General features: G+C 41.9%; 1 protein-coding gene and 1 long non-coding RNA gene across 4 annotated transcripts in view; both read right to left on the minus strand.

The window, feature by feature from the left end:
• The window catches only part of LOC306974624, a 106,919-nt gene that overhangs the window by 15,216 nt on the left and 65,833 nt on the right, over positions 1-25,870 (minus strand). The window lies entirely within an intron of this gene.
• The window catches only part of wasf1 (WASP family member 1), a 51,076-nt gene that overhangs the window by 13,348 nt on the left and 11,858 nt on the right, over positions 1-25,870 (minus strand). For all 3 annotated transcript variants that reach the window (XM_079571961.1, XM_079571960.1, XM_079571959.1), the window contains exons 2-5: positions 15,877-16,031; positions 15,418-15,552; positions 5,661-5,814; positions 3,103-3,220 (exon numbers count right to left, since the gene is read on the minus strand). In XM_079571961.1, the coding sequence (XP_079428087.1) occupies positions 3,103-3,220; positions 5,661-5,814; positions 15,418-15,552; positions 15,877-16,009 (540 nt within the window). In that variant the 5' untranslated portion in view covers positions 16,010-16,031. The remainder of the gene's footprint in view (positions 1-3,102; positions 3,221-5,660; positions 5,815-15,417; positions 15,553-15,876; positions 16,032-25,870) is intronic.

The following is a 25,870-nucleotide window of genomic DNA, read 5'->3' on the forward strand; positions in this document are numbered from 1 at the left end:
TGCTGTTAATAAATATAAGGAAGCGTCTTTTATCCTTCAAACAATAACACTATTTCGTCAGTAAGTACTCGGTGAAGAAGTAAGATTGTAAAACGCAATACAAATCTAAACCATTACAATTTTTTGCTTTAACATCATGAAGTTAAAAATCTGTCTTTTTTATCTCCAGAACTGCTTTGTTATGACATACAGTGGCTCACCTGAAATAACTCTTGGGCCACTGTATACTTATTTTCATCATTGCTATTTACTACAAAGTCTATCATTGTAATGTTCAGAGCCAAAGTCATGATTACTTAGTCACTGTTCAAATATTTCTGGCCTTAAAAGTGCCCCAGTGACTAAAATGGAGGTGTGTTTTCAACCCAGGGTTTACACAAATACCTCCAGTGGTCCAATTTGAGCTGCGGGCTAAATAATATTATTGCTTTCCTGAAAGAAAAAAAAAGGTCCAGGTTTGTGCTTAGTGCAACTGCTTTTCATGGCAGCCATCCAGAGTGTCCTGTTCCGGTGGACTAGATTTATAATGTGGTGTATAAAAGGAAAAACTCAAGAACACGCAGTTCCTCTTTAGGCAGATTTATTCGAACGTCAGAGGATCCTTATCTCGAGAGCCTGCTCATTAATTACCTCGTGCATTAGACGGAAACACCGCACTTTCTCTTATATAAAGACTATAATGGCATTGCTTTATAAATTCACAACGCAAAGAGGCTGTCAACAATTAAAGCTCTGTAATGGTTTGTATCAGGAAAATTATCTTTTCATAGAAGATGCAAGTTTAGCACAGGCGAGTAAAGAAATTGTCTCTCTATATGGTTTGCGAAGCCATGCCGATATCATTTTAATGCTACCATGCGGTTTTGCTGTGATATCGAAGTAGTGCGAACTGCAAGGAGTAGATCAATGACAAGTAAATGATTATTGAGAATAATAGTATATGAGAAACGCTTGTATAAAAACGAGCTTGTAGGCCTTTTCCTCAAAAACAGCAATAACAGGCCCTGCTACAGCCCCTTGTGTGTATGCAATGGTTCATTAAAATCATTTATAAGCTGAAATCTTGTTAAGTCAATACAAAAACAAAATGCAAAGCCTGTTTCTTATGACAATTATCTATATGAATAAGCAGCTTTTTCAGAAGTGGATAGAGTAGCTAACATATCTGCTCAAGTACAAGCAAAAGGTGTGTGATAAAACTACTTGTAAAAGAGTATAACATCTTCTGTTTGATCATTTTATAACACCTCTTCTCAAAGATCCATATTTAGCCGTTTTCCCACTACATTGCGCGCACCGACATTGACATCCTTCCGGAGAGCAGTTCAGTGGGGTCTGTCTGTTTGCAAGCTAAGAAAGGAAATGAAGTGTTTTATACGAGCAAATCTCACCCTGAGGCTTTAATTACAACGAAATCACTCTCCATCCAAAGTCCCAGACACACAGTATAATGCAACAATAATGTCCATCGAAAAAGTTTAAAAGAATGAACTGAAAAACGCTCACATGAGGACACACACTTTTCTAATAATGGTCTTTGTAATTGATTAATCGCAATTAATCACATTTAAACCACGTTTCATTATGATGAGGGAACGTCACATCACAGACACACCTGCAGCAGTATTTCACTACAGTCACGCGGTTTTGAGCCGATACAAACTTATTAAAAAGATAATTTTCCAATGTCTTGGGTCAGGACAAAATAAATCAAACTGCTACACAGGCCTCACATCTCCACTTCAATTAAGTTAAAAAGTAGGAAAATACAAAGAAGCCTCTAAAATATACATCTAAAAAATACACTCAACCCCTAAATAAATCAAGTTTAAAGCCCAACAAAGTGAATTTTTGTCCACTTAAAGTCACGTTTCCAGTTGGATTCACTCCCTGGATTTCCAGCACAGACATGACGGTGCCAGGCTGAGATGGACTGTGAGCGGGCAGCGTATCTCGGCCTGCAAGCTGCTCCTCATTAGAGCCCATGGATCTGAGGGCGGGAAACCCCTCGACTCGACCGGGCCGGGCCTTTCTGAGGTGATTCCATTAATTTGTGTGTTTGTCGAGCCCAAGCAGAACGGCTCGAGAGGGGCCGAGAGGAGCAGATGCTGCCATTAATTAGACGTAATGATCACAGGAGCGCGAGGGTCGACCACAGGAGTGGTTGATTTATTCTGAGCGCCGACTAATTAAAGTGGATGGATTTGTGATGTAAAGCAGAGAAGCCAATGAGATACAATGAGTCAGATTAGGTATTATGTTGCAGCTGATTTCTTTCAATATTTATGATTAGTAATTACAGTGACAACAGAACAGTATTAATATTCACAATTAATATTTTATGCTTTGAATTGACTTTTATTGAAAGAATATTGTGCTTTTTAGATATTTACAATATAATTACAAACATGCCTCGCCCTTTTCACATGACACAAGTCACCCAAAGCGCTTCACACAGTTTAGGGGATTTGTCCTTAATTCACTCCACACACAGTGGTTGTAAACTATGTATGTAGCTACAGTTTCCCCTGCGCCAACAGTCCTTCTGACCAGGACCATTCATTCATGTGGATCATTCATCCTGGCCTATTGTACGTGTTTTTAGTGATGGGGGATCCAGAGTACCCGGAGGAAACCTACACAGACATAGGGAGAACATGGAAGCTCCACACAGAAAAGCCCTGTTTGCTTTGATAGAACCCGGGACCTTCTTGCTGTGACGCACAAGTGCTAACTGCTGTGCCACCATGCAGACACTTGACTTTACTTTCAGTTCAACATGGACCAATTATCCTGTCCCTTTAAGACCCCGCCACAGTTCTTCACCACGGGACATTCAAACATGCGTGAATGACAACTAGAAATGTTATTGATGAGGGAACAATGGTGGCATGGTACAAAACTATTTAAAAGTAGATTTAGCATTATCATACACTTCCCCAAAAACAAGTAATACTTAAGGAACTTGAAGTAGTAGTTGTACTTTTTTTTGTTCATCTAAATCAAAGGATATCAAATAGAACTTCTGTGAGAGTGTGAATAAACAAATGTGTGGGAGACTTGCATGCATTGCATGCATTAAGTCTTTCACGTTTTTTGTACCTTTTGTTTCCGCCGCTCTTTCCTCTTGTCCTCTGTGTCCTGAAGCATCTTCTCCCTCCACAGGTCGAAGAAGTACGAAGGATTGGTGTAGAACTTGAGACCCTCTTTACCATCGTCCCTGCACAACACAATTGGCAAAATGTTCACTTTTCTTTGCAGATGTTTAACCCACTGTGAAAATCAAATGTGAATGTAGAGTAAGTAATATGCATTTCCCTTTAGCAAAGTACCATGCTACCAATGAAAGGTTAATATTTGATTAGGAATTTCCTTCCCTGAGGGTTTCATTCTGGCTTCATCACTCAAAACAAAAAGAATCTTCAAAACATCTTCATATGTTTATTTAGATGCATGTCGTCAATGAAAGGGCTGAACTTCTGACAGCCGCAGGCTACAACATATGGAAGGTTTTTAAAACCATACAACTCGACATGGCGTCCACAAAAAAGGGATTAACAAATGAATAGTGCAACTTTAGGATAGGACCTCTTAGCCTAAATCAGTCCAAAATGAATTAAGTATTTCAGAGCCATCAAGCCTCAATTAAAATCTCTATTTGTGCATATTTGATAATGTATATTTCATCCGAGATATACTATGTATTATAACTGCAAAGACTTATGACTGGTGTGTCTAGTGGACTTAAAAGAGAACCCTAAATTAAACTTGAAACACTCTGTTGCTTTCACATTTTTCCTCTCTACATTTTGGGTGTAATTATTTGACGATGACACTGACAAGTGCGAAGAGAGTGAACATGAAAAGGAAGAGCTTCAAAAAGAAATGAGCACATAGTTTAATGATATGCAACACAACAAAGGCTGGGAGGGAATCAACAATATGATACAGAGCGACGAGTGGAAAGAGCAGTGGAAAGAGGCAAAAATAAATAAATAAATCCCCAAGCCCCACAATGCACCTGGGCTGAGTGAGAGTCAAGAGAAGACGAGGGAAATGTGGAGGAACACGATACAAAAACTTCAAAACAACAAATGTACAAATAAGTATAAAATATGAATCATTGTTTGCCTGGGGCTTTTCTCTTCAGGGGAGGAAAAGTCTATAAGAATTACTTTACAACCACAATTTATGCTTGAAAGTAAAAAAAAAAAAGCCTGCACTAGAACAGGGAAAATACAGAGGGAAAAAAGGAAAATATACTGAAATGCTTTTTTGTAACACTAAGATTTGCTGTCCCCGATGTGGTTTCATGTTGAAAATGACTGAACAGAAAAGTAGCACCCAAGGCAGTGGAAGATATGTGTGCAATTAAATCAAGTAAACCTGAAGATGACAAATGAGCATTTCTAGTCTGAAACCACTGCACGTCCTCACTCTGGTACCGCTCACGCTGACCTTCACTGCTGATTCACCGTCCCGGAACACGCTTAGAGCCAAACAAGCCTCCAAACCCAGGAAGCGCCAGCGTGGGAACTGACCTGGAGGCGGGCGATGGATTTTTAGTTACATTTAATTATCCCCGCGACCCCCTCACTCCTGCGAATAACAAAGTCTGCTCCAGCCTTGAGCGACTCTGAATCAAGACGAGGGGAGAAGAAGTCCTGGTCTTGGCTGCTTTCCCCGGTCGGTTAAGGCCATGTTCGAGCCTCGAGGTTAACCCGGCGCCATCGCTTTGGATTTAAATTACGCTGCATTCACCTGTGTCTCAGTCTAGACTTAGCAGAAAGTGAGAAAATCCCTTTATGGATTCTTCATGGCACGTGAAGAATCTGTAAACACGCCACAGCACTTGTGAGACTGTGGACCCCCAGGATTCATCTTACTGTTATGATCTGGAGCTGCTGCAGTTGGTCAGGTCTAGGTTCAAGCAAAGAATGAGATCAGCTGACTATATGAACACCCTGAATGACCCAGGTTATTTTATCAATGGATTTATTCTTCCCTGATGGCATATTCCAAGATTGTTCAAGATTTTACCACCAAGAGTTCAGATCTCAACCCTATTAACCTCTTACCTCGCATCATTTTCTCCAGTTCGGCTTTACCCAAATCTAAAAACAAAAACCTACCGTTTTTGTTGCTTTCTTCATCACATTTTTCCCCTTGTTTTTTGTTATGTTTTTGGTCACTTATTAGTTGCTTTTTTGCCTTTTTATCACATTCTAAATCGTGTTTGTGTCTCTTTTGTTACTTTTTTGGTCACTTTTGCATTTTCACCCCATTTTCTTCTCGTTCTCGTCGCAATTTTGAGGTGGGGGGTTAAGAGAATGCCTGGGATGTGCTGTAGAAGGCTTGGCGCGGTGATCACACTCTCCCATCGTCAGTACAGGATCTTGGTGAAAAATGAATGCGACACAGGATCGAAATAAATCCTCGCAGAAGATTACGGAATTAGTGTGACTTTTTGTTCAGTGAGCAGGCAGTGTACTTGTTACTACAGACACCTATGTGAAAGAAAGACTTTGCTTGATCACCGCAGACCCCCGGCACAAATAGTCCATTCCATCTTTCATTTCTTGTCCCTCTGTCATACTTCATTGTTCTGGCTGGTTGCTTGCAATAAATGCAGGGACATACAAAGGTGTTGTGATTCAGACCTGTACGAGGAGAGGATGTTGAGGGGCGGGGGCTCCTCACACGTCTCGTAGGTCTCCTGCATCGGGACGGGCAGCGAGGTGCGCTCAAACAGCTGCTGGTCCTGAATGGTGCAACTCCTGAAGGCCTTCCGCATGGTGATGTCCTGAAGTGACACTGTGCGGGAAGACAAAAAAACACACGTCAGTTTGTGTGATCCTACAACACGACTTGAGACCTGTGAAATGACTTTGGATACGCACTAGGAGGACATAGAGTCGAATTTTACAGATGATGAAAATATTTCAATTGTATTACAGCCTGCCACACGTGGAGGAGTGCGAAATGAATCATTTTCGAACCCACTCCGGAGCTGTCACATAGACTTTAATGTAATCATGTCATTTTCCATATCAACAGCCACACTCCACATTACGCTGCACATAAATACCATTACAACACACTCATCATCTTCACCAGCTAATTCCGCCACGCTACGCTAGCCGGCTCATTTCGGTTTTCCCTGAGAGCTAAGCCACGTCTGATCACGGAGATAACCGCGGCTAAGGTCATCTGTCAGAGGCCACACTCCCAAACAGATGACATTTTCTGCAAGGCCCGAGAATTACACGCGAAAATCAATGCTGCTTCAGATGGGGGCAGTAGGAGCGGCAAAAATGCTTGGAGCAGAAACAGAGAATAGAGTAAGCCCTGTTAGTCCGGGCTACAAATGTCTGTAGTGTTTAGGGGCCAGTGTGAATTATACACGAGAGGGTGACAAATGCGTTCACTAAACTGCTGCTCAGAGGGAAACTGACACAAAGTCACTTGTTTGGCTTATGTTTGTTGAGACAGAGCAACCATTTCACTGTTTTCTGTAGCGTTAAGTAGAAGGAAAATAAATAAGACTATTCACCACCACATTTTATTTACCTTTTTCTTTTGGGAAAATAGCATTCTGCAGAAGTCCGTTGTATGTGCACTTCTATCAGTTCTCTTACACAAGTGAATCTACACAAATCTTAAGTAAAGTTTGCCATTTCCTATGCATTATCTTTTATATATATTTCAGCGCTGCACAATGCATCGCGATATTAGGTGCTGCAATATCTGTATCGCAAGAACCCACGATATATCGCATCATCACTAAAGTCTTCATCGGACTGAGATCGACACATTTTTTTTGCAAACTCAGCCAAAAACAAACAATGCTTTGTGTAGTATAAATTTTGTGGTTTTTGTGTGTATAAATGTGTAGTAAAGCAGGGCGAGATAGGATAAAATCTCTATCACGATATAAAAATAAAAATATCACGATAACGGCATATTTGACGATATAATTGACAACGGACAAATTACTTCAACATTCCACCCTTACGCCCAGTGCTTAATTTGTAAATTTGTATTTTCAGGAACACTTTTGGTCTGATGTGATGAATTCGGGGAACAGGCCAAAACATTTGCCGGAACACTCTCATTAAACACCATTTTATCAGAACAAATCCGGATCCTCCTAAATATTTCCTGGATCCTTTCTCCTGAAAAAAACGGAAATTGGGGGAATGTGTTCCCCCAAACGGGGGATCAAATTAAGCACTGCTTACACCTATACGCCTCAGATTAATGCAAAGATATTTAATTCTATTTTTAATCGGCATACTAATTTCCTCACAAATATGATCCACTCAAGCAGTTTACATCTTTCACATAATTCTACTTTTTAAATATCGTGTCCAACACAGTAAGTGTTAATGCTACTCTGATGGAGCTGAGCGCAACAAATTAAATAGTGTCCACAGCGATATAAAAAATGATATCGCGATAACGATATGTGATACGATATGGCCCAACCCTAATGTGTAGATGTTCAGTTTTAGTTAAACATTGACTAACTTAGTTCAATTTTTGTCTTGTTTGGTCCTGATGCAGTGTTTGGCATCTTGTTTTGACACAATTTGCTGAAAAACTAGTTTCCTACATTTTGCGTTTCATTAGAATGGAACAGATGTTAAAATGGTTTAGTGAAATATCACAATAACATCATTATTGTGATATCGCAAGTTACTTCAATATCTAAACATATCCTAATATATTTAAAATCTATTTTCATGATATAATAGAAAACACCTGCATTTGTTTGTCTTCACTAAAACATAAATAATCATTCAAACAGTTAATGCAAGCAGTATTTTAATACATACCCATTTACTTTTACTTTTAGCTGTTTGACTGTCATGACTGTCAACTGATCTGTAATAGTAGTAGAATACTATTAGAAGTAATCTTATTAGTAGTAACTGCCCAATGCGAGCAATAGTAGTAGTAGTTTCATTTATCATATCACTGGGATGTGGTTTAAAGCAACATACTTCTTTTCCCTCTGGTGCACAAGCTCTCTGTTCTTCTTGGTAATGGATTCCACAGACTGTGGTAGAAAGCCATCTGCATTCAGGTCAGAACTCCTACTTTGCAATCATTTGTTTTGGTAAGCAGATATGGTGAAGGACACAAATGACACGTACTGGTAATGAAACTCCGTAGACTCAACTAGGGCACAGTAACGCAGAGAAAAGGCGATTAAACGAGACATCTGTGTTGAATAAAAGTGCGGGAAGGGCAATAAAGTGAACAAAGCGTAATGACCCAGAAGAAACAGTCAAAACATACAAAACACATTAGTCCGAGAGATCCATGTAAATGAGGTTTCCCACAGAGCAGTGGAGAGAGGGGACAGCACGCAACACGGTTAAATGTAGCGAAAATGGCGGATGGCGCATTGAGAAAGAAAAGCGTGGGTCGTAGGCAGGCTGTAAGATGAGATTGCATTTGAATGGCTGCAGTATCCGAATCCTACGGGTCTTATCTGCTAACACTGTAGGTTAGTCCTCTACAAGCGTGTAAATGCATGTGTCTTCTCCGAACGTCCTCTCCGAACGTCAATGCTCCAGGAGGTGTTTAAAACATGCACAGCAAACTGAATCTTGATTATCAAATAAAAAACACACATTAAAAAAACTTCACCCAATGCAACTTTCCCAAACATGAAAGGTAATGTTTGAAGGATGCGCTCTCTCAACTACGGCTGAACTTGGGTTTCCTTACGCATCAAATGAGGACACAAGCACAAGTGTGACTAAATGTGGACGTGTTATTCTTTATTTGAAAGCTAAGAACAGCTTGTATGCAGTAACTGAGCTTTAACCTATTAACCCCCGCCTTAACCGACTGCCTTTTCTCCAGTTCAGCTTTAAGGGTCAAAGGAGAAGAAGATGGTTGTGGAGCGGAGGGAGCTGCGTAGGAGGAGCCGACCAGTGCAGGACACCACGCTCTAAAACCGGGAGGATCAGAGGAGACTGAAGGCAGTCAGCCAGGTTCCCTCCGGGTGCTACAATTTCCCCGACCTCCAAAAACATGCTGGTGCGATTGTACGATGACAAATAAAGCACTTACTTACTGACCCAAATCTAAAAGCTTCTCGAATGGAGCTTACAGCCTATAGGCCTGTGTATTTGAAAGCTAAGACTTACAAAACTCTTCTAAGCTCTTCTAGCTGCTTCACGATCTTGTCCTTTTTGGTGTTGCTTGTTTCTTTTGGTCACATGTTTGTGGCTTGATCACAGTTACATTGCAAAAAACAAACCAAAAGGCTACAAAAAAGCATCAAAAACGTGACGAAAAGTGACAAAAATGCAACAAAAACAACTAAGACGTGATAGCAAATACCAGCAAGAAGCGTAGTTCTGTAGGTCTTAGCTTTCAAATGAGGTGTTACACTGGCCTAAAGGCTGTAAACTCTCTAGTGGAGAAGCTTCTAGATTTGGATAAAACTGGAGAAAATCTGCTCGATGTAGGTGGGGGTTAAGGGGTTAACTAGCAACAGGCCTATTCCATCTATTGCACTAATAGGGCTTTATTGGGGACAGGTGCTGGGGTTATGGAAGCAGAGAGTCCCGCCATGTTCCTTTCAAAACTGGTTTTAGCCACAGGAGCTGGAAACACATAGCTTTCTGTGTGCATATTCTACACACAGTCTCACAAACCCTAGCTTTAATTGGAAAACTCCGGCAATGATTTTTGATTTGTTCAGGAAACCCTTGTGACATTTTTATTGGACTTCACAGAAAAGGCAAACGCTGAAGGTCAACACTTTTCTTCAAGTCTTACCGCTTTTCTCTGGTTACTAATGGACAGAACAAAACCGACAGACTTTTTATTTTTTACAAATGAGGACCTGAAGATTATTAAAAGCCTCTGAATAACTCTGCAGCACATACTTTAACTCAATGCTTAAATGCCGCAGGCTTTTGTTACTTATCCATAGCGTTTTCGGATCACACCATTCAAAGCTATATCGCTTTGTACAGTGTTTCAGTGCGATGAGTGATATGGCGTAGGTGCAAAGCCTTTAATAAGCCAGTGGGAAGCAGTGACAGAGTGCGGTGTCAGAATGTGTTTAACGTAGTGCGTGAAAGTGTGTCGAGACTCTAATCGAGGCAGACAGCAGCACCAGTTGGTTATATATAGTAAAAAAAAAAAGAAAAAAAGGCAGATAAACACCGTAATTACAGCAGTTATCATTTATACGGCCGTAGTGATAGACATTCAGAAATGCTATGTTTATATTGCAAGTATGTCTTCTTTAGAGTTGTACCCTCCAGGGCTCTCCGGGTGAAATATCAAGATAAAATGTTATCTTAAAATCCAACGGGAAAAGCAAGACAAACTCATCAGTTGTTGGTAAAAAATATGAAACACTGAGACTGTATTTTCACATATGTAAGTTCCCGTGTGTTCATCCATCCCCGCTAGAAACGCTGCATATTCCCATAGGTCACGTCTTTTAACATGCAGTCCTCACTTCTTCAATGCAAATATCGTCCCATATTTCTATCTCGGGCCCCCGAAACCACACACGTGTCTCCATTTCCTTGCTCTTGTGGCTGATCCTCAACTATAAGCTTTTTTTTTTTTGCGCTGACAAGAGAATAGACAGACATGCACAGAAAGCCAAACATTGCAAAGGTGAAAAGAGTGTAAAAGCGGGGTTTGAGGTCGGGGGGGTAATCCGCCTAGTTCTGTGGCCTGTGAAAATGCTCTACGGTGCGGGCAACGCTGTAATGGTGCTATTAAAAGTGAGCTACAGGCCATTAGTTTGGCGCGCTACAGTGACAGGAGCAGAGCACGCAAATAGTATCCACACACACACACACACACACACACAAGATGAAGCAGGGCAGCAGATCAATCAAAAGTGGGTTGGGGAGGGGGTCAAGAGACGGTCTGTGCTAAAGGGCAAAGTGGGGGACGGTGGCCTAAGAGGGATAAAAAGGACAGTGTGGACAAGGTGAGATGATTGAAGGTGCTCAAAGCGGCTGTGACCTCAGCGAGCGCGGTGCCTTACATGATGAAGCATACATCATCCCTGTGCCCCGGTTGGACTGGACCATCTTCTTATGCAACGCTGCACAATATATTGCCAAAGTAGAACAAGTCTTTTGTATTTAAAGACGCCTACTGCATTGAAATGGTTGTTGAGTATAATATTGCAGTAATATCATGATTTTTTTCATTTCCTATAGTACAAAAAGTTATTAACTAGATTAGTTTAAATGTCTCAATTTGAGCATAATAATCAAAATTTCAGTTGTTTTGACTAGTTAAAGGGACTATACAGAGTGTTTTCCCCCTACATGTTCCAGCCATGTCCTAATGTGCATAATGAGCTCAGACCTGTTCACCACAACTGCCTCTAAAATCCTGCACTGTCATTCAAAACGTGAAAAAAAAATTGGGTCCTAAGTGCTGTCATGAATAATATAGAACCTGCAGTTACGCGTAAGACCTGAGGTGGCAGTAGTGAGTATAAAATGACCAACTTGCATCTAGTCTCGTTAAAGAAGATCTATACAAGTAATACAAGTGCTAATGGGATGATTGGGGGGTCTTTCATCTCCCTCGATGTCTCTGGCCAAAAAAACACAACTGCAACTTTCCCTGCCTCCGGGGCGCACACTAATGGATTCACAAAGGAAAAGCTAGCAAAGCTAACTGCGGTCTAGCACCACATAAACGGTATTCACAGCCAAGTTTGAGTGAAAAAATTATCGCCATTGTGTAATTGGATTTACAATATCCCTCTCTCCTTTTGTCTTTTCTGTCAGCGTAGAATTTACACTCACGGACAATTAATGAGCACAAAAAAAAAAACTTGCTACGACACCTGCAGTGGCGCTTATGGCCTCTAGGGGCATGAGCTACTTAGTTCTGCTTCAAGATGTAGTTGGGCCTTTGACCTAGACTATCTCACTTGTTTCTGACTCGTTTCAATACATTTCGTGTTTATTTCAGGTAATTTTTCACTTTCCTATTTCACTTTTTTCATTTTCTTACCTCAGAACTAGTCTGAAATGTCACCAAACTACAAAAGTAAACTTTGTCACATCAGAAAAAAAGTGAAAACCGTTCAAAACAAGATACCTTTCCTCAATTCAAGTAGAAAATTCCTATTCCTATCTCTTCATTAGACAAGTGTGCAGATTTTAAACGCACATCTGATTGATTCAACAATTTAGCTTAATTTATGTCTCAAAACAACATCGTTATTCCCTTAAATTGCAGCACAATCTGTCACTTTGTTGTAAATGGCTACATCGAGGTTCCGTGGTGAAGCCTGGAGACACTTTGGGCGGACAGTATCAGCTCGGCTCAGACCAACCCCCGTCCTCCCCCATCTTCCTCCCGTCTCCGTCCGTCCACAGTCCCTGATTTATGGGCCAACTCTGGATGCACTCACTCCCCTCTCCTCCTCAACGACCCAAAGACACCGCAATGGAAATTACAAAGCGAGTCGAGCGCCTGTGCTAAAAGGATATAGAGCGTGTTTTGTATACATTAAGTTTAAACATAATGGGACACGGGAATGTAAGGCAGAAACAAAGACTTGAAAATCTCTTACGTCTTGAAACTTAAAAGCTAATGCGTGTTTATGGTTTACGACAGGGGTCTTTAATGATTTTTATAAAGTGTCGCCACTTACGGAAAAAAAAAAAAGTTATGGAAACGTACAGTGATACACATTTTCCAATTATTTATTGACAATCCCCTTGTATAAATGTTGACGCAGACATTTTGCTGTGAAATTGTCGTATAAACATTTTTCGGGGTAATGTCTGGCTGCTTGAATGAAAGTTAATTCCTCCCACTGCTGGGGGTGGCCACGGGTGAAGAGCTCAAAGTTTCGACAATACATTCATAACGGCAGCCAAATGTTGACAAAATAGTTGAAATGATTGAAAAGGCTGCATTGAGGGCCATTCAAGGCTGGCCCAGAATACGCTGCGGTACAATCCCTTTCCAGTCCAGTGCGTTTGCTGCAGTGCCCCGTTAGACGCACTCATCCCTCTATCCTTCCTCCCTCTCCTCCTGCTCCTGCACCGAGCTGATCCTTATCAACCGTCTTTCCAGCCACGACTCGGGGCTATAAGGCGAAACTGGAATACATTATGAAGACTGATAACAAATGAGAACCACAGACACACATTCAATTGTCTACCTTAATAAAATACTCATTTTCAAGACTCCACCAAGGCATATTTAGTGATTTGTACACTGATGGATAAGAAATTGAACAGGCTGAGGACCTTTTAAAGATTCATGTTTGGCTCAGCTTAGTCCACATCGAGATGGAGACGTCCTACTAAAGCTACAAGTCAGGTCGCAGGAGATTTGAACCACTCCCAGCAAAGACACAGGTATTTTTCTATGACAACAACATTTTTATTTTTTTATTTTATTCTATTTATTGGGTGAAATGTTAAAGCAGAATTAAGTAACCCACGCTTCTAGAAGCCATAAGCGCCACTGCAGGTGTCGTAGCATGTTACAGTTTTTAACTCATTAATTGTCCGTGAGAGTAAATACTACACTGACAGAAAAGACAAAGGGAGAGAGGGATATTGCACATCCAATTACACAATGGAGATACATTTTTTCACTCGAACTTGGCTGTAAATACTGTTTAAGTGGCGCTAGCCCGCAGTTAACTTTGCCTGTTAGCCTGTTAGCTTCTTCTTCGTGATTCCACATTTGTGTATTGCGCCGCCAACCCGGTGTAGGGAAAGCTGCAAGTGTGGTTTTTTGGCCAGAGACACCGGGGGAGATGAAAGACCCCCCCAATCATCCCTTTTAGCACTTGTATTACCCCCAGAGGGACTACGGAAAGGATTTACTAAACAAGTTACATAGTACTGCTTTAAGTGGTGCGCTTTTAAGCATTTTATGTCCTGGCCGCTCTGTGCTCAAAACCTCTTCTACCGACAGCACCACAATGAGATGTAATCACTGTATAATTCTGAGCCTTTTCCCCTCCATTGAGCTGGTATTTGATCTGCACATTTTAAGATTCATGCCATGTGTTGATGCAATGATGACACTGTTAGAACTGTGCACTAGTTATCTACAGTGACTTAAAAATATTTTCTTATTCTCAAAGCATTTCTGCATTGGGAAAGAAACCCCCAAAACTTGTTATGGGATATTTTGGCCGAGCTGACTTTAGAAAATGTGCAAAACACACAGTTGCATTGCAAGCTCCAATTATAGACCTTGCCTTTGTGTGCGTTTGCCCTTCCACCTCAGCGGGACTGAGCAGCTGAGATGCGCACATGCTGCAAAACAGACTGCCACAATTCGATTAGACTCAATTATTTTGCCATTAGCGCAACATACGCAGGGTGTGGAGAAGCAGGGAAGCTACATAATCCGGTGTTACAAATGCGACGTCAGGTCAGGATAAAGATGGATTCAGTTTGTAAAATTATGCAAAAGTATGCAATGTTTGTGTGGCAATTATTTAGTAGCAAACTGTTAAACTGAAACTGAAAAATGTGATGTTGCTATAAAAATACAGTCCGTACTATTGCCGTACTATGTAGTGATGTAGCCTTCTCTTATTTATTATTTTTTATTTATTTATTTAGATCCCCATTAGCTACTAAATAAAGCAGCTACATATCTTATAAAGATATGTTCAACACAATTTGCACTACACTGTATATTGTGTAGAGTGTGAATCTTTTCTGGCCATTACACAACTCTAGAATGTAAAACACCACCTATTCATAATACCATTTACGTGCTGTATAGTATGTCCAAATCAACTCATTCTGGTGGTCAAGACACAGATGTGTGATTCTCCCAAAGCTAGTAAAGCCTCAGTGGCTTATAAAAAAGACACCCATCGACAGGCTGCTTGCTTGTATCCAGAGGCATTGTCAGGAGGGGTAGTGAATGTTTTAGTGTGTCTCCATGACAGGGAAGCCGTAAGACTCGCAGAGCCGTAAACACCCCAGTGGCTCATGGGAAATCGATACAGCGCCCGGGAGCGTGGCATTTCACCGCTGTGATTCCCTTCTACTTTGACTTTGCACACAGTTACCCTTCCCTCAGTCCGCACGCCCCCCGCGGGATTACCTGGGCTATACCTGACAGTACAGAGCATCACTCCTTTCTTCAATGTATCACTATGGATACGCTCTAACCCAAGATCCAATTTCCTCCAACAAAAAGAATAAAGCTAAAGTGAAACTCGGGCGAAATGTTTCTAATAGAGGCTGTGGTTTGTACTACGGGGATGAAAAATGACACCATCTCATAGCTGCCTGTTCCTCTAATAACAACCATTAACTCTGGAGGAGGGAGGCTAGCTGAGCCTCATCGCACACACTCACACACACACACTCACACACACACACACGGACAGTGCACGCATGAATCGCTTACGTTCTTCTTCTTTGGGGTCCAGCTGTGTGACGCTGATGGAGAGGCGGTCCACTCGCTCCTGCAGAGAGTTGACCCGGAATGAGAAGGAGTGGGCCTCGTTAAAGAGCTCTCCAAACAGGTCCTCTGCATATTTACCTGAGCAAACACAAGAGACAGAGTGTTGCTGGGTGAGGATTACGAGCACAATGAGAGAAGACTACAGCGTGGAAAGAAAAGAAAGAAGGCTTAAAAAAACATCAAATCAGAAACATCCGCAAAGAGTCAACACGTTGACTTATAAACAATAACAGCACATATCTGATCTTGAATAACTGAATTAGCAAATTAGCTTTTGCGACATAAAGCCTGCTTGTGTGCAATGATGTCAAGACGTATGTAATCGATCCAGATTCGATTGCCTGTATGTGCACTGTGCATTATGCAGAAAGCTGGTGTATAAAGAGCTTGTGTGTTACTGACTGAGACTGCTGAGCTGGCGGATGACGTTGGCCAGAGAGATGTTAGTCACACACTCCAGCTCATTCTTGATGTTTCTGGGCAGCACCGTGTGGCACAGGTGCCGGGGCTCAATGGTGCGCTTCACCAGCGGCATCCTTCTCCTGCCACACGACTACCTGGGAAAACAGAGATGGAAGAGAAATGGTTGATACACTTGTTTTAGCCGATAGGTTTGGAATGGTCTTTGTCAAGAAATAGAGCATACCTCCTTTCCGATATATTGTAACTTACATGACCTTATAGTTTACAAGAAGACTCCATAGGGGGACACTGTAGCTGGTTGTAGGTTAGCTGCCCACTCTATGTTGACTAATAAACACCTTTAAGAATTTGACACACCGTTGTCAGCTTGTGTGATTATGCCATCTACTCCCCAGACAGTACCTAATATGCCTTCACAAAACGACCCTGTTCAAATGATCACATCAAAAGCTACATACTCTCACTTTTCCCACTGAGGAAGCAGGGTACTTGGTAAAACAGTCATATGAAAATGTAGCTCAAATCAGCAGAAGTGAACATGAAACTCCCTCGGATGGCAGGAGATGCGCGACCATTTGACGTTGCAAACAAAACACATGCGGCCAAATAGCCACATGTGTTTTGCTGAGTTAGCGATGCCTTGTCTTTTTGCTCATGCACAGCCCTGGCTATCGTTCCTGCACACTTTGTCTGCCCACTCAGCCATGCTAATGCCATTAGGTCTGCAATGTGCACGTGTGATTTCACCACCACACACCAAACCAACGCTGACGATTGCAAACACGGCGCATTTATTCACAAAAAATAAAAACATTGTAAAGTTGTTTTTCAAATCGATCACATTTTATGTTACCAGTTGAACGATTTGTGCTGTTTTTCGATCATTTAGTACACAACTCTATATCCATTTGTACTTTGTTTAATCAACCAGAATCAATTATATTTACTATGTTTATAATCATCCAGTCTTGCAATATCACAATGCAATGGCGTTCCAGTCTACAACTGAATAAATGAAGAACGGCAGCTGAACCTGCCTCTGTGACAGTGAGGTTTTCATATTTGCGCCCGAGACAAGATCACATCTGGCAGTTAAGCTCCAGAGAGTAGTAGCGTCTTTTCTCTACGGTCCCATAAAACTGCTCACAACTAAAGCCGTGTTCAGAAGAAACGGAGATGATGGAATAGAAACAAGATGTCACATTAGAAAAAGTAGAGGCACATTGGAATGACTTGGGCACAAAGGAGAAATCAATGCATACTTAAGAAGGGGATGTAGGGGAATCTTTCTATTAGACACAGGCCACTCAAAGGGCTGAACAATTTCATTTACCGCATGCTTTATGGTGGTACGGCTTATCGGAGAAAGACAGCGCACACCAAACCACTCACACAGGCTGCCTGGTCATCCCTCACAGTCTCCCATGTCCCATCCAGTACTAACAACGCCCAACCTTACTTAGCCCCCCGAGATCTGACAAGATTGGCATTCAGAGAAGCGGCGTGGTGGTATTTGTCATAAGACCTCCTCGGTGCCCCGCTGATCCAAACAAAGGCTTTTCTGAGCTGGAAACAGAGAGAGCTGTTTAGGGACGCCAACGTGAGGAAAAGGGCAGAGCTGAAAAGTGGCATCTATTCTGCATGGTTTAAAGAAGTCTAGTTAAAATAGCCACTCAAATGAAGGCCCCATTGTCCATAGAAGGGCATAATAAGGACGTTCCCCTCTGAGCGGTTGTTATATGCAAGGTGTGGGCGACGTTGCTGCGACACGAACCTAAACACAAGTCTCACCTTTCAAATGACAGGGCTCTTTGCAGACTCCTTTTATTTATTTACCCCCCCCCCCTTCCAAACCACCCACACGCAAGTCAGTCAGGCCCTTCCTGATCGAGACCACCTCCTGACCCGATCCGTTCCGACAATCTCGACAGCTCACGGTAAAAGCGATAATGTAAGAATAAAAGGGAAAAAAAAAATGTACGGGGGCGGAACAACGGTACAAAGACATCAAGGGCGGCATAACAGAAATGTGCAAGAGGAGGGGAAAAAAAAAAAAGCATTGCTAGTCGAGAATGACATTTACAGAGAAGAGTTGAATGTATGAATTAACGAGGAAACGAATTGCATAAAAGTGTATACTAATATCCTTACTGGCCGAGTTAGCATACAGTGATAATATGTAATTGATCTACTGGGACAGACCCCTCCTCTCTCTTCAGGGGTCCCGCACTCTCTCGACTTTCAGGAATGTGCCGTCCTCCCTACAGCAGGCCGTAAAGAGGCGGCTCAAAACAGGAGCGGGACAGGGGCGTCTCCAGGGAGGGATAAAAACTTATGAAGAATTAACATTGATGGCAGATGGGGGAGGTGAAGCAGTATTATAGATTATAGCGACTTTAGATAGCAAGCAGCAGCATCGTTAATACTAGCATTTAGCGCTTGATATTTTATGTTCATGCTCTAACTGCTCTCAACTAAAACCACGTTCAAGAGATAAAATAGTTCAGGTAGACTACGCACTGTTTAAAGGAACTTGGTACAAAAGTTTGGTAGAGACATCAATTCTTATTTTGAATAATTGTCATATTTGTCAAAGACCTTCTTGGCGCCCCGCTGATCTGCACAAAGGCTTTTTTTTTTCTGAGCTGGAAGCGTAGGGGGCTGTTTAAGGACGCCCAAGTGATTTACCCCGACAACAATTCCCGGCGATTCAGCACAAAGGCCTGCTCTATAAAACGAAAAGGTTTCAGTGACACAATTGACAGGAGAAATGGATGGAAAATTACACTTTTCCATTTGCCGCTTTGTGAATAAAACCTGTCAGCTGTGAATAAGGAAGCCGTCTGCTCGTGCCTTTTTCTACCATTATGTTTCGAACAGCGCCGCAGAAACGCAAGAACAATCACGGACTGTGGCGTACTCCGAAACCACCAGGGCGCGAAAAAAGCCGTCGTACCTGCAGAGTCCACTTCTGATTTCTGAATTGGTCTCCATCCAATCTTCACAAAAGGCCCGGCCACTCTTCCCCTCTCTCTCCCTCTCTCTCCCTCTTGTCCTTGTTTGCAAAACCTTTCCTACTTTATAGCCCATTCATCTTGGGTGGTGCTTCCCACTGTCATCTATTGCCATGGCAACGGCTGCGCTGCGACGCCATTGGTCACTGTGCGACATCCCGAGAGAGACGGGCATAGGTGGAGGTTGGGGTGTTGAGTCAGGACAAGCGGTGGGAATTGAGTGGTGGTTACAATACGAAGGTGTGTTTTTCATGATTGTGTGTTACACGAAAAGGGGAGCGGCGCGTGCCGGTGCGGGGCAGGGGCTAAAGGGGGGGCCTCCACTGGTGCGGCTCGCTGCACTCAGGACAATATGCCCCAACTGCTGGCTTTAATGAATCCTAATGGAGCATTTACTCGCTTGTACTGATGCACAATGAAGTAACTAAGCCCCTACTACAGAGCGGGTCAAGGGCCCATTATGCCGGGGGCCAAATCGCTTGATACAGCATCTTCTGGCGCACAGTCACAAGACTAGGGCTGGGTACCCTTATATGTTTTCGATACCAGTAGATTAACGATACTTGGCTTTCGATACTGATAACTCAACGATACTTTTTCAGCACCAAATGCCAAATTATTTGTCATATAGAACCATAAAACAGATTCAAAATGTTGATTTATTCCTTTTCCTTCAATTGAATTTATTTTGCATTTGTATCATTTGTTTGAGGTGAAACGACCAAGAAACTTCCTTAAAGTTGCACTATGGAACTTTTCAAGTGAAAAAAAAAAATTCTTAAAGGGGGGTATTATGCAAAATCGACTTTTTCAAGCTTTACATCATGTTATTATGTCATTCCCTCATTAAAAACATGCCTGAAGTGTTGCCTTGGCACATTCACGTATTTTTGAGTAATCTGTAAAAACTCTGACGGCGGCCATTTTAGGGATAGGTTTGCCTGAGTCCTCCTAGGAACGCCCCCACCTCCTGGAGACGCCTCCGAGCTTTCGTCACCAGCCGAGGAACCAACCACTGCTCCTCAGCAGAACCCCCTCCCCACTGATGCCACAGACAGCGTGTGGAGGGGGCGTGTCGGAAAGGGTCAGAGGTTCTTAAAGAGACAGAGGCCTATTTCAAGACATTCGCTACAGCCATTTTGAGAGAGCAATTTTATACAAGGCAGTTATTTTAATTTATTGCATTTACAGACCAACAGAAGGTTTCGTCATCATTGTAGTGTGCTATAGACTGGTGCTATGTGATTGAAAAAAGCATAATACCCCCTCTTTAATATTTGTGCATGTTTGACCTTTTACTGGCTCAGGGACTTTACGTATGCAGCGTGGCACCTTTGCTTTCCCTCACAGTGGACTTTATGATGCTCCAGGATCAATTGTTTTTAGGGGTTCGTACAAGAAACTTGCCAGAAACCCCAAAACAATTGATTCTGGAGCATCATAGAGGCCACAGTGAGGGAAAGCAATGGCATCATGCAGCACCCATAAAGCAACTGAGGCACACACAAAAAACAAGTTTTATTTTTTCACATAAAAAGTTACATAGCGCACCTTTAAACTATAACAGAGCAGAAACACTTTCCACATTTTTCATATTTTCCCCCAAATTTTGTTTCCTAAATTTCTCGCATTTTTTCTGTTTTTTATTTTTATTTCCCCCCATTTTTTTTTTTTTTTTTACTTTTTCCCAAATTTTTTATTCTTTTTTTTCAAATTGCGTTTCACTTTTTTATTTGATGACCAACAGCGTCTAAACTTGAATATCCAGATTTTATATTTCTTTTCGGTACCTCCTTTCAATACTTCAATTTTTTTGTTACCAGTAGCACCTAAACCCGTTTTCTCGATCCCAGACTGGCATCGTTTAACGGTTCCCAGCACTACACAAGACAGGCCCAGGTGTGTTTGTATAAAAGACAAAACATATACAAATCTAGGTCAGAAGAATCATTATCCTAATGCATCTAGTTGTGATATTAGTTTTGCTAATTATGTTTTAACGCTCAGATTTCAGTTTTCAGTAAACATTTAAGAGAAGACTGCATTATGAGCTGCAAGAGCTGCATTATGAGCTGCTAAACTACAAGAAACTGATAAAGTTCAGACAATAACTTGTAAAGGCCTTAAGTTATAGCAGGACTATCAGACCTCAAGGACATTATGATTTGTAGCTTGCAAAGGACATGTACGGCTCAAATAGTTGCTGTATTATAATCTGCTAATTGCCGCCATTTAAAAAGCTACTTTGATTTGGCTGCGATTACTTGTGCTGCCCCATTTCACGCTCTCTTTAGGTTTTCTCTGTTCTTTTATGTAATTTGGAACAACGATACGCTTCACTTTGTCCATTGGCTAAGCATGTCGGATAACAAGATAACAAGGCAGGACACATCCAACCGAGCCATGTAAAGTCTCTGGCTTATCGTGAGGTCTGGAAAACAATAGCAGACAGTGAACGCAACAGGAGTAAAGCGGAATGAAATGTTTTTCTACAACAGGGCAGACCTCGTCATTCGGCAATGTAAAATTCAACACCCTACGGACACCTGAAGGTAAAAATGTAAAAGTCAGGAATAATGAAGTCAATCCGGCGGTGGAGAAAATCCCATTACATTTTACGTGTTCTTTTTGAAGCAACGAACAAACAAACAGAAACGGGAAGAAGACATCAGAGCTGCACAGCCCTCCAGCAGCTGCTCCAAATCTCAAGAGTTATCCGTGATGTGCAGGACAGTGGAGCTAATGGGGCCTCGTTCTCTACGGACAAGAGAAAAACAAGAGAAAAGCACACTCTGACCTCGCCAAGATGGCTGCCGCTTTTGGTGGCAAGTGCCTTTTTTTTGTCTCTCAGTTTGCGGAGAATAGGACGGAGAATGTTTTGCATCGGAAGATGAAATAAAGCTACGGGGGCAGATGCTTTCACTGTGACAGAAATTTACTGCGGGAATTTATAAGTCATCAGTGGCAGGGTTGATATGTTATTATACTGTTTTCTTCAAATTAAATTAGTGTCGCTCTTTGCCTCCAGTGCATTACTCAATATATTTCAATCTACCTTGAAAAATAGCATTTCATGTTGCAATTTAAGAATAATAGCAACATCTATTACAGGGGCTAGATGCAAGTTAGCCATTTTATACTCACTACTGCCACCTCAGGCCAAATGTGTAATTCGGACCCGAAGTAACACCGTTTTTAGTGACAGTGCAGGATTTTAGAGGCAGTTGTGGTGAACAGGTCTGGGCTCATTCTACACATTAGGACATGGCTGGAACATGTAGGGGGAGGAAAATACATTATTTTAACATTTTTGAACTCCCTATAGTCCCTTTAAAGCCAGTCCCTTGTAAATAAATAAAAGAATAAAAAAAGAGGACACTAGGCATAAGGTGAAAAGAGGCAACGGACAACTATAATTAGCATTCAGGCCTCAACTGCACTACAGTAAAAAATTTAAAACCAAAACATCTAGTGCTTTCTGACAGCAAAAGACAAAAGAGTTGATGATCAAAGTCTTATGCAAAACGAGGACGATTCCAGCAAAAAAATACAAACTCCAAGCAGCGATCCCCAGTCCACATCCTCGCTCATCATAACAATGTACCAGGGCTTGTGTGTCTTTGTGCCAATTAAAATTCAGCCGGCTCCCCCTTCTGCAGCGAGATGACACCTTTAGGGTCCAACTGGCAGCACTTAGACGCATACCTCCTGTTGTGAAATAAAAATACACCTCAAGTACAGGGCAAGGCAGTCGGAAAAAGCTATTGGGACTTCACGCTTGATTTGTTTGGTTAAGGAAACATCCTGCTTTTTGTATTTTCCCCGCTCACGACGGCGCACATGTGACCCGATGTATTCGTATTTCTGCTGCCGTTTAGCTCCACCAGTCAATAGTCAACACCAAAAAAAGAGAAATTCACAAAACAAACAAAAGTAACATTACATAAATGGAAATGAAAACGATGAAATGGCTAAAATCAAAAAAGACATGAAATCTCCATATCCATATTCTCATACTTTGAATAGTTTATATATTATTGTTTGTTTTCCATTGCCCTGACCGTTTTCTTGGTTTTCATGTCTTATCTCCTTAAGTTGCACATGCTAGAGTGCACTCTTCTCATCACGACTGTTATGCCTGACTGTTAAAAAATCCTGTGATATAGCAGCTAAGCTCTAATCATGCCAGTTTAAAAAGCCTGTGTGAAATGAATGCAGGCAGCCATTTAGCAGCGTGGTGTCCTGGCTCTCTTTGGACAGCCAGTGTTGGTCACGGTCCACCTGGCACAGCGAGCTCAGGTGGTGGAAACAGGTAACATCAAACTGGTGCAATATTTGGCTCCCTCTGGAGAATCCTGCGCCATCTATAAGCGTAGGAGTTCTTTCGAAGTCCAGTGTGTCACGTGCTGAGAGCTCACTCAAGGTGTGAAAGGATCAGACCACTGTTTTTTTATTTATTTTTTACTTAAGTTTATTTGAATAGGGACAAGCATGTCACATAAACTCATGTTACATACTGAGATATGTTCTTACCTGAGCTTAGACGAGTTGATGTGTACCTGTGTGGTCTTTACGTGTGCGCTCAGTCACGCAAAAAGACCAAAGATGTTGCTAGCATTTAGCCTCTCCTCCTCTCCTCTATGGGGCCAAACGGGGGTGAAGTTAGAAGTGACCAAGCTCTTCCATGTTTTCCCTATTTAAATACGGTTACGTGAGTAGTTACACGATCCAAGTCAATTTTCTAAGCAGACAAACAGTGGCCTGTTCCTTTAAAGTGAAAATACATTCGCAAAACCTACTGAAGTCCATTTACAGATAAACTTGATCCATGTATGGCAAGTAGTTCGAGCAGTTCCAGACCAGTCGTCACAGAACTGCTTGACAGAGCTGAGAACTATTTGTTTCTTTGTGCAAAACATCATGTCACACCAGATTGTAGCAAAGGGCAACTTTCCATCCTTTGTCCCACAAACACAAACACACTCTCACTCATCTTGGACTATACTTGTTTTCTGGGGTAGGAGAAACCAGAGCACGTGGAGAAAACCTACGCACAGGCATGGGGAGAACATGCAAGCTCCACACAGAAAGGCCCTATAGGTCAAGGATCAAACCTGGGTACTTATACTGTAGCTGTGAAGCACGAGCACAGCTGGCTGCGCCCCCGTTCTGCTTATGTCAAGCACTTCTATGATCCCAGCACATCTTCTCTAATAAATTCATAGAGGAAATGAGTGGGTGTTAAAAAATACAACACTGAAAAATACATAATGGCCTATCTCCGACTAAACTCTGGAGATTGTCTTTAATGATTTTATTTTTGTCTTGTAGGCTTTACAATACCTGGTCAGGGTGAAAAGAGGGTGAAGAGAGTGTTCCATGTACAGTATATGAGCACATCAACTATCAATTCTTATACATATCTATTGTAGCAATCTGCTGACACCACCAAAAAGATGAAAGACTGAGATGTTTATGCCCTGCTCAAATGTTCTCTTTTTCCATTTCAGTATTTTGTAGCAGAACATTTTCATTTGCTTTTGCAGTACTCCATATAATTAATTAAGATGCTAATTTTCTTTCAAAGCCATGAATGACGCACATTTTCTCCCACAAAAATAAGACCTCAACACAACAGCGCAGTGTTTACTATACAAGCAGCGACTGATCAATGATGAGCTTTATCCTCGGCCTGTGGCTACACACGCCACACATTGTATTCCTTTACTCAGATTAGATTATGTTAGACATCTGCTCAAAAGGAACACGCTTCATGTGCTTGCTCAATCCCTCGTCAAAGTCAATGGACGTCTGTGCGTTGCCATGAATGAGCCGAATGTGTGATGAACAAACAGAATTGGAAAACTTTATCTGCTGAGTGCACACAAACGCGCCGATATAAATAATGAAAGGCACAATGCTCAATAATACATGTCAGCATGGTAGCTCTGTGCAGCTGGGTTTATTTGGCCCGTGAGGGAAATTTCACAATAGGAGCTCCCAGTCATGGAGATGTAAAAGACTCTGTCCCAAATGGACCTCCACTGCAACCTACCCAACCCACAAGTAAAGCAACAGCGCTCTCGGCAAGATTACCAAATAGTCCATTCAACTTTTCACTGTGCATGGCTGCTTGTGGCACCTCTGAGGTTCTTCCTCATCATCCTCCCATCAACTTTTCTGCGAGATTCTATTTCTTAAAAAAACGTCTACTTCAATTGTGGTGTTTTCAAATCCTTATTCGTTTGTGAAGCTCCTTGATGCCTGAATCGTCTGGAATCAAATTATAGGGTAAAGTTAATCCAATGGCGAATTTAAAGATGCATTATGCAACTTTTTTGGGGGAAAACGTTGATATTCGCGTGTATTTGACCCAGGGCCTGTATGAGTGGTCAGAACGGCGTCTTCATTTTCTATCACAGTGGTCTCTAGGACTCTCCAGGGTCAACTGTTTTGTAGGTTTTCTGGTGAGAGGATCCATCAGCAGAGAAAACCTTCAAAACAATGGATCCTGGTGCGTCCAAGAGAACATTATGGTGAAGTAAGTTCTTCTTCTAGACACTTAAGAGGCACCAAAAGCCCCCCCACACCTGCAGCACAGTGGAGGCGTCACCAGAGGCAATACAGGAAATAAAAAACTTGAAGATGCTGAAAGACCGCGCAGGAGGAAGAGGAGGAACTGACCAGTGCAGGACACCACGCTCTGAAACACGGATAAACCCAGGAGGCGGTTTGGGCGCTTCAGGTTCCCCTACCTCCATAAACAACAGCGGCTCAGTCAACACCTGAACGCAGTCTCGCTGAACAATTGTACAATGACAAATGGGTCACTACAAGGTCAAATACACACAAATATCAACTTTTTTTCCCCACATAAAAAGTTGCATAATGCACCTTTAAAATGTAAAATAGTTATTACTTTATGGACATTTTTGTCCTTTACCAACAAAATGGCATAA

Source organism: Gobius niger (assembly GCF_951799975.1).
Source record: "Gobius niger genome assembly, chromosome: 15".
NCBI lineage: Eukaryota > Metazoa > Chordata > Actinopteri > Gobiiformes > Gobiidae > Gobius > Gobius niger.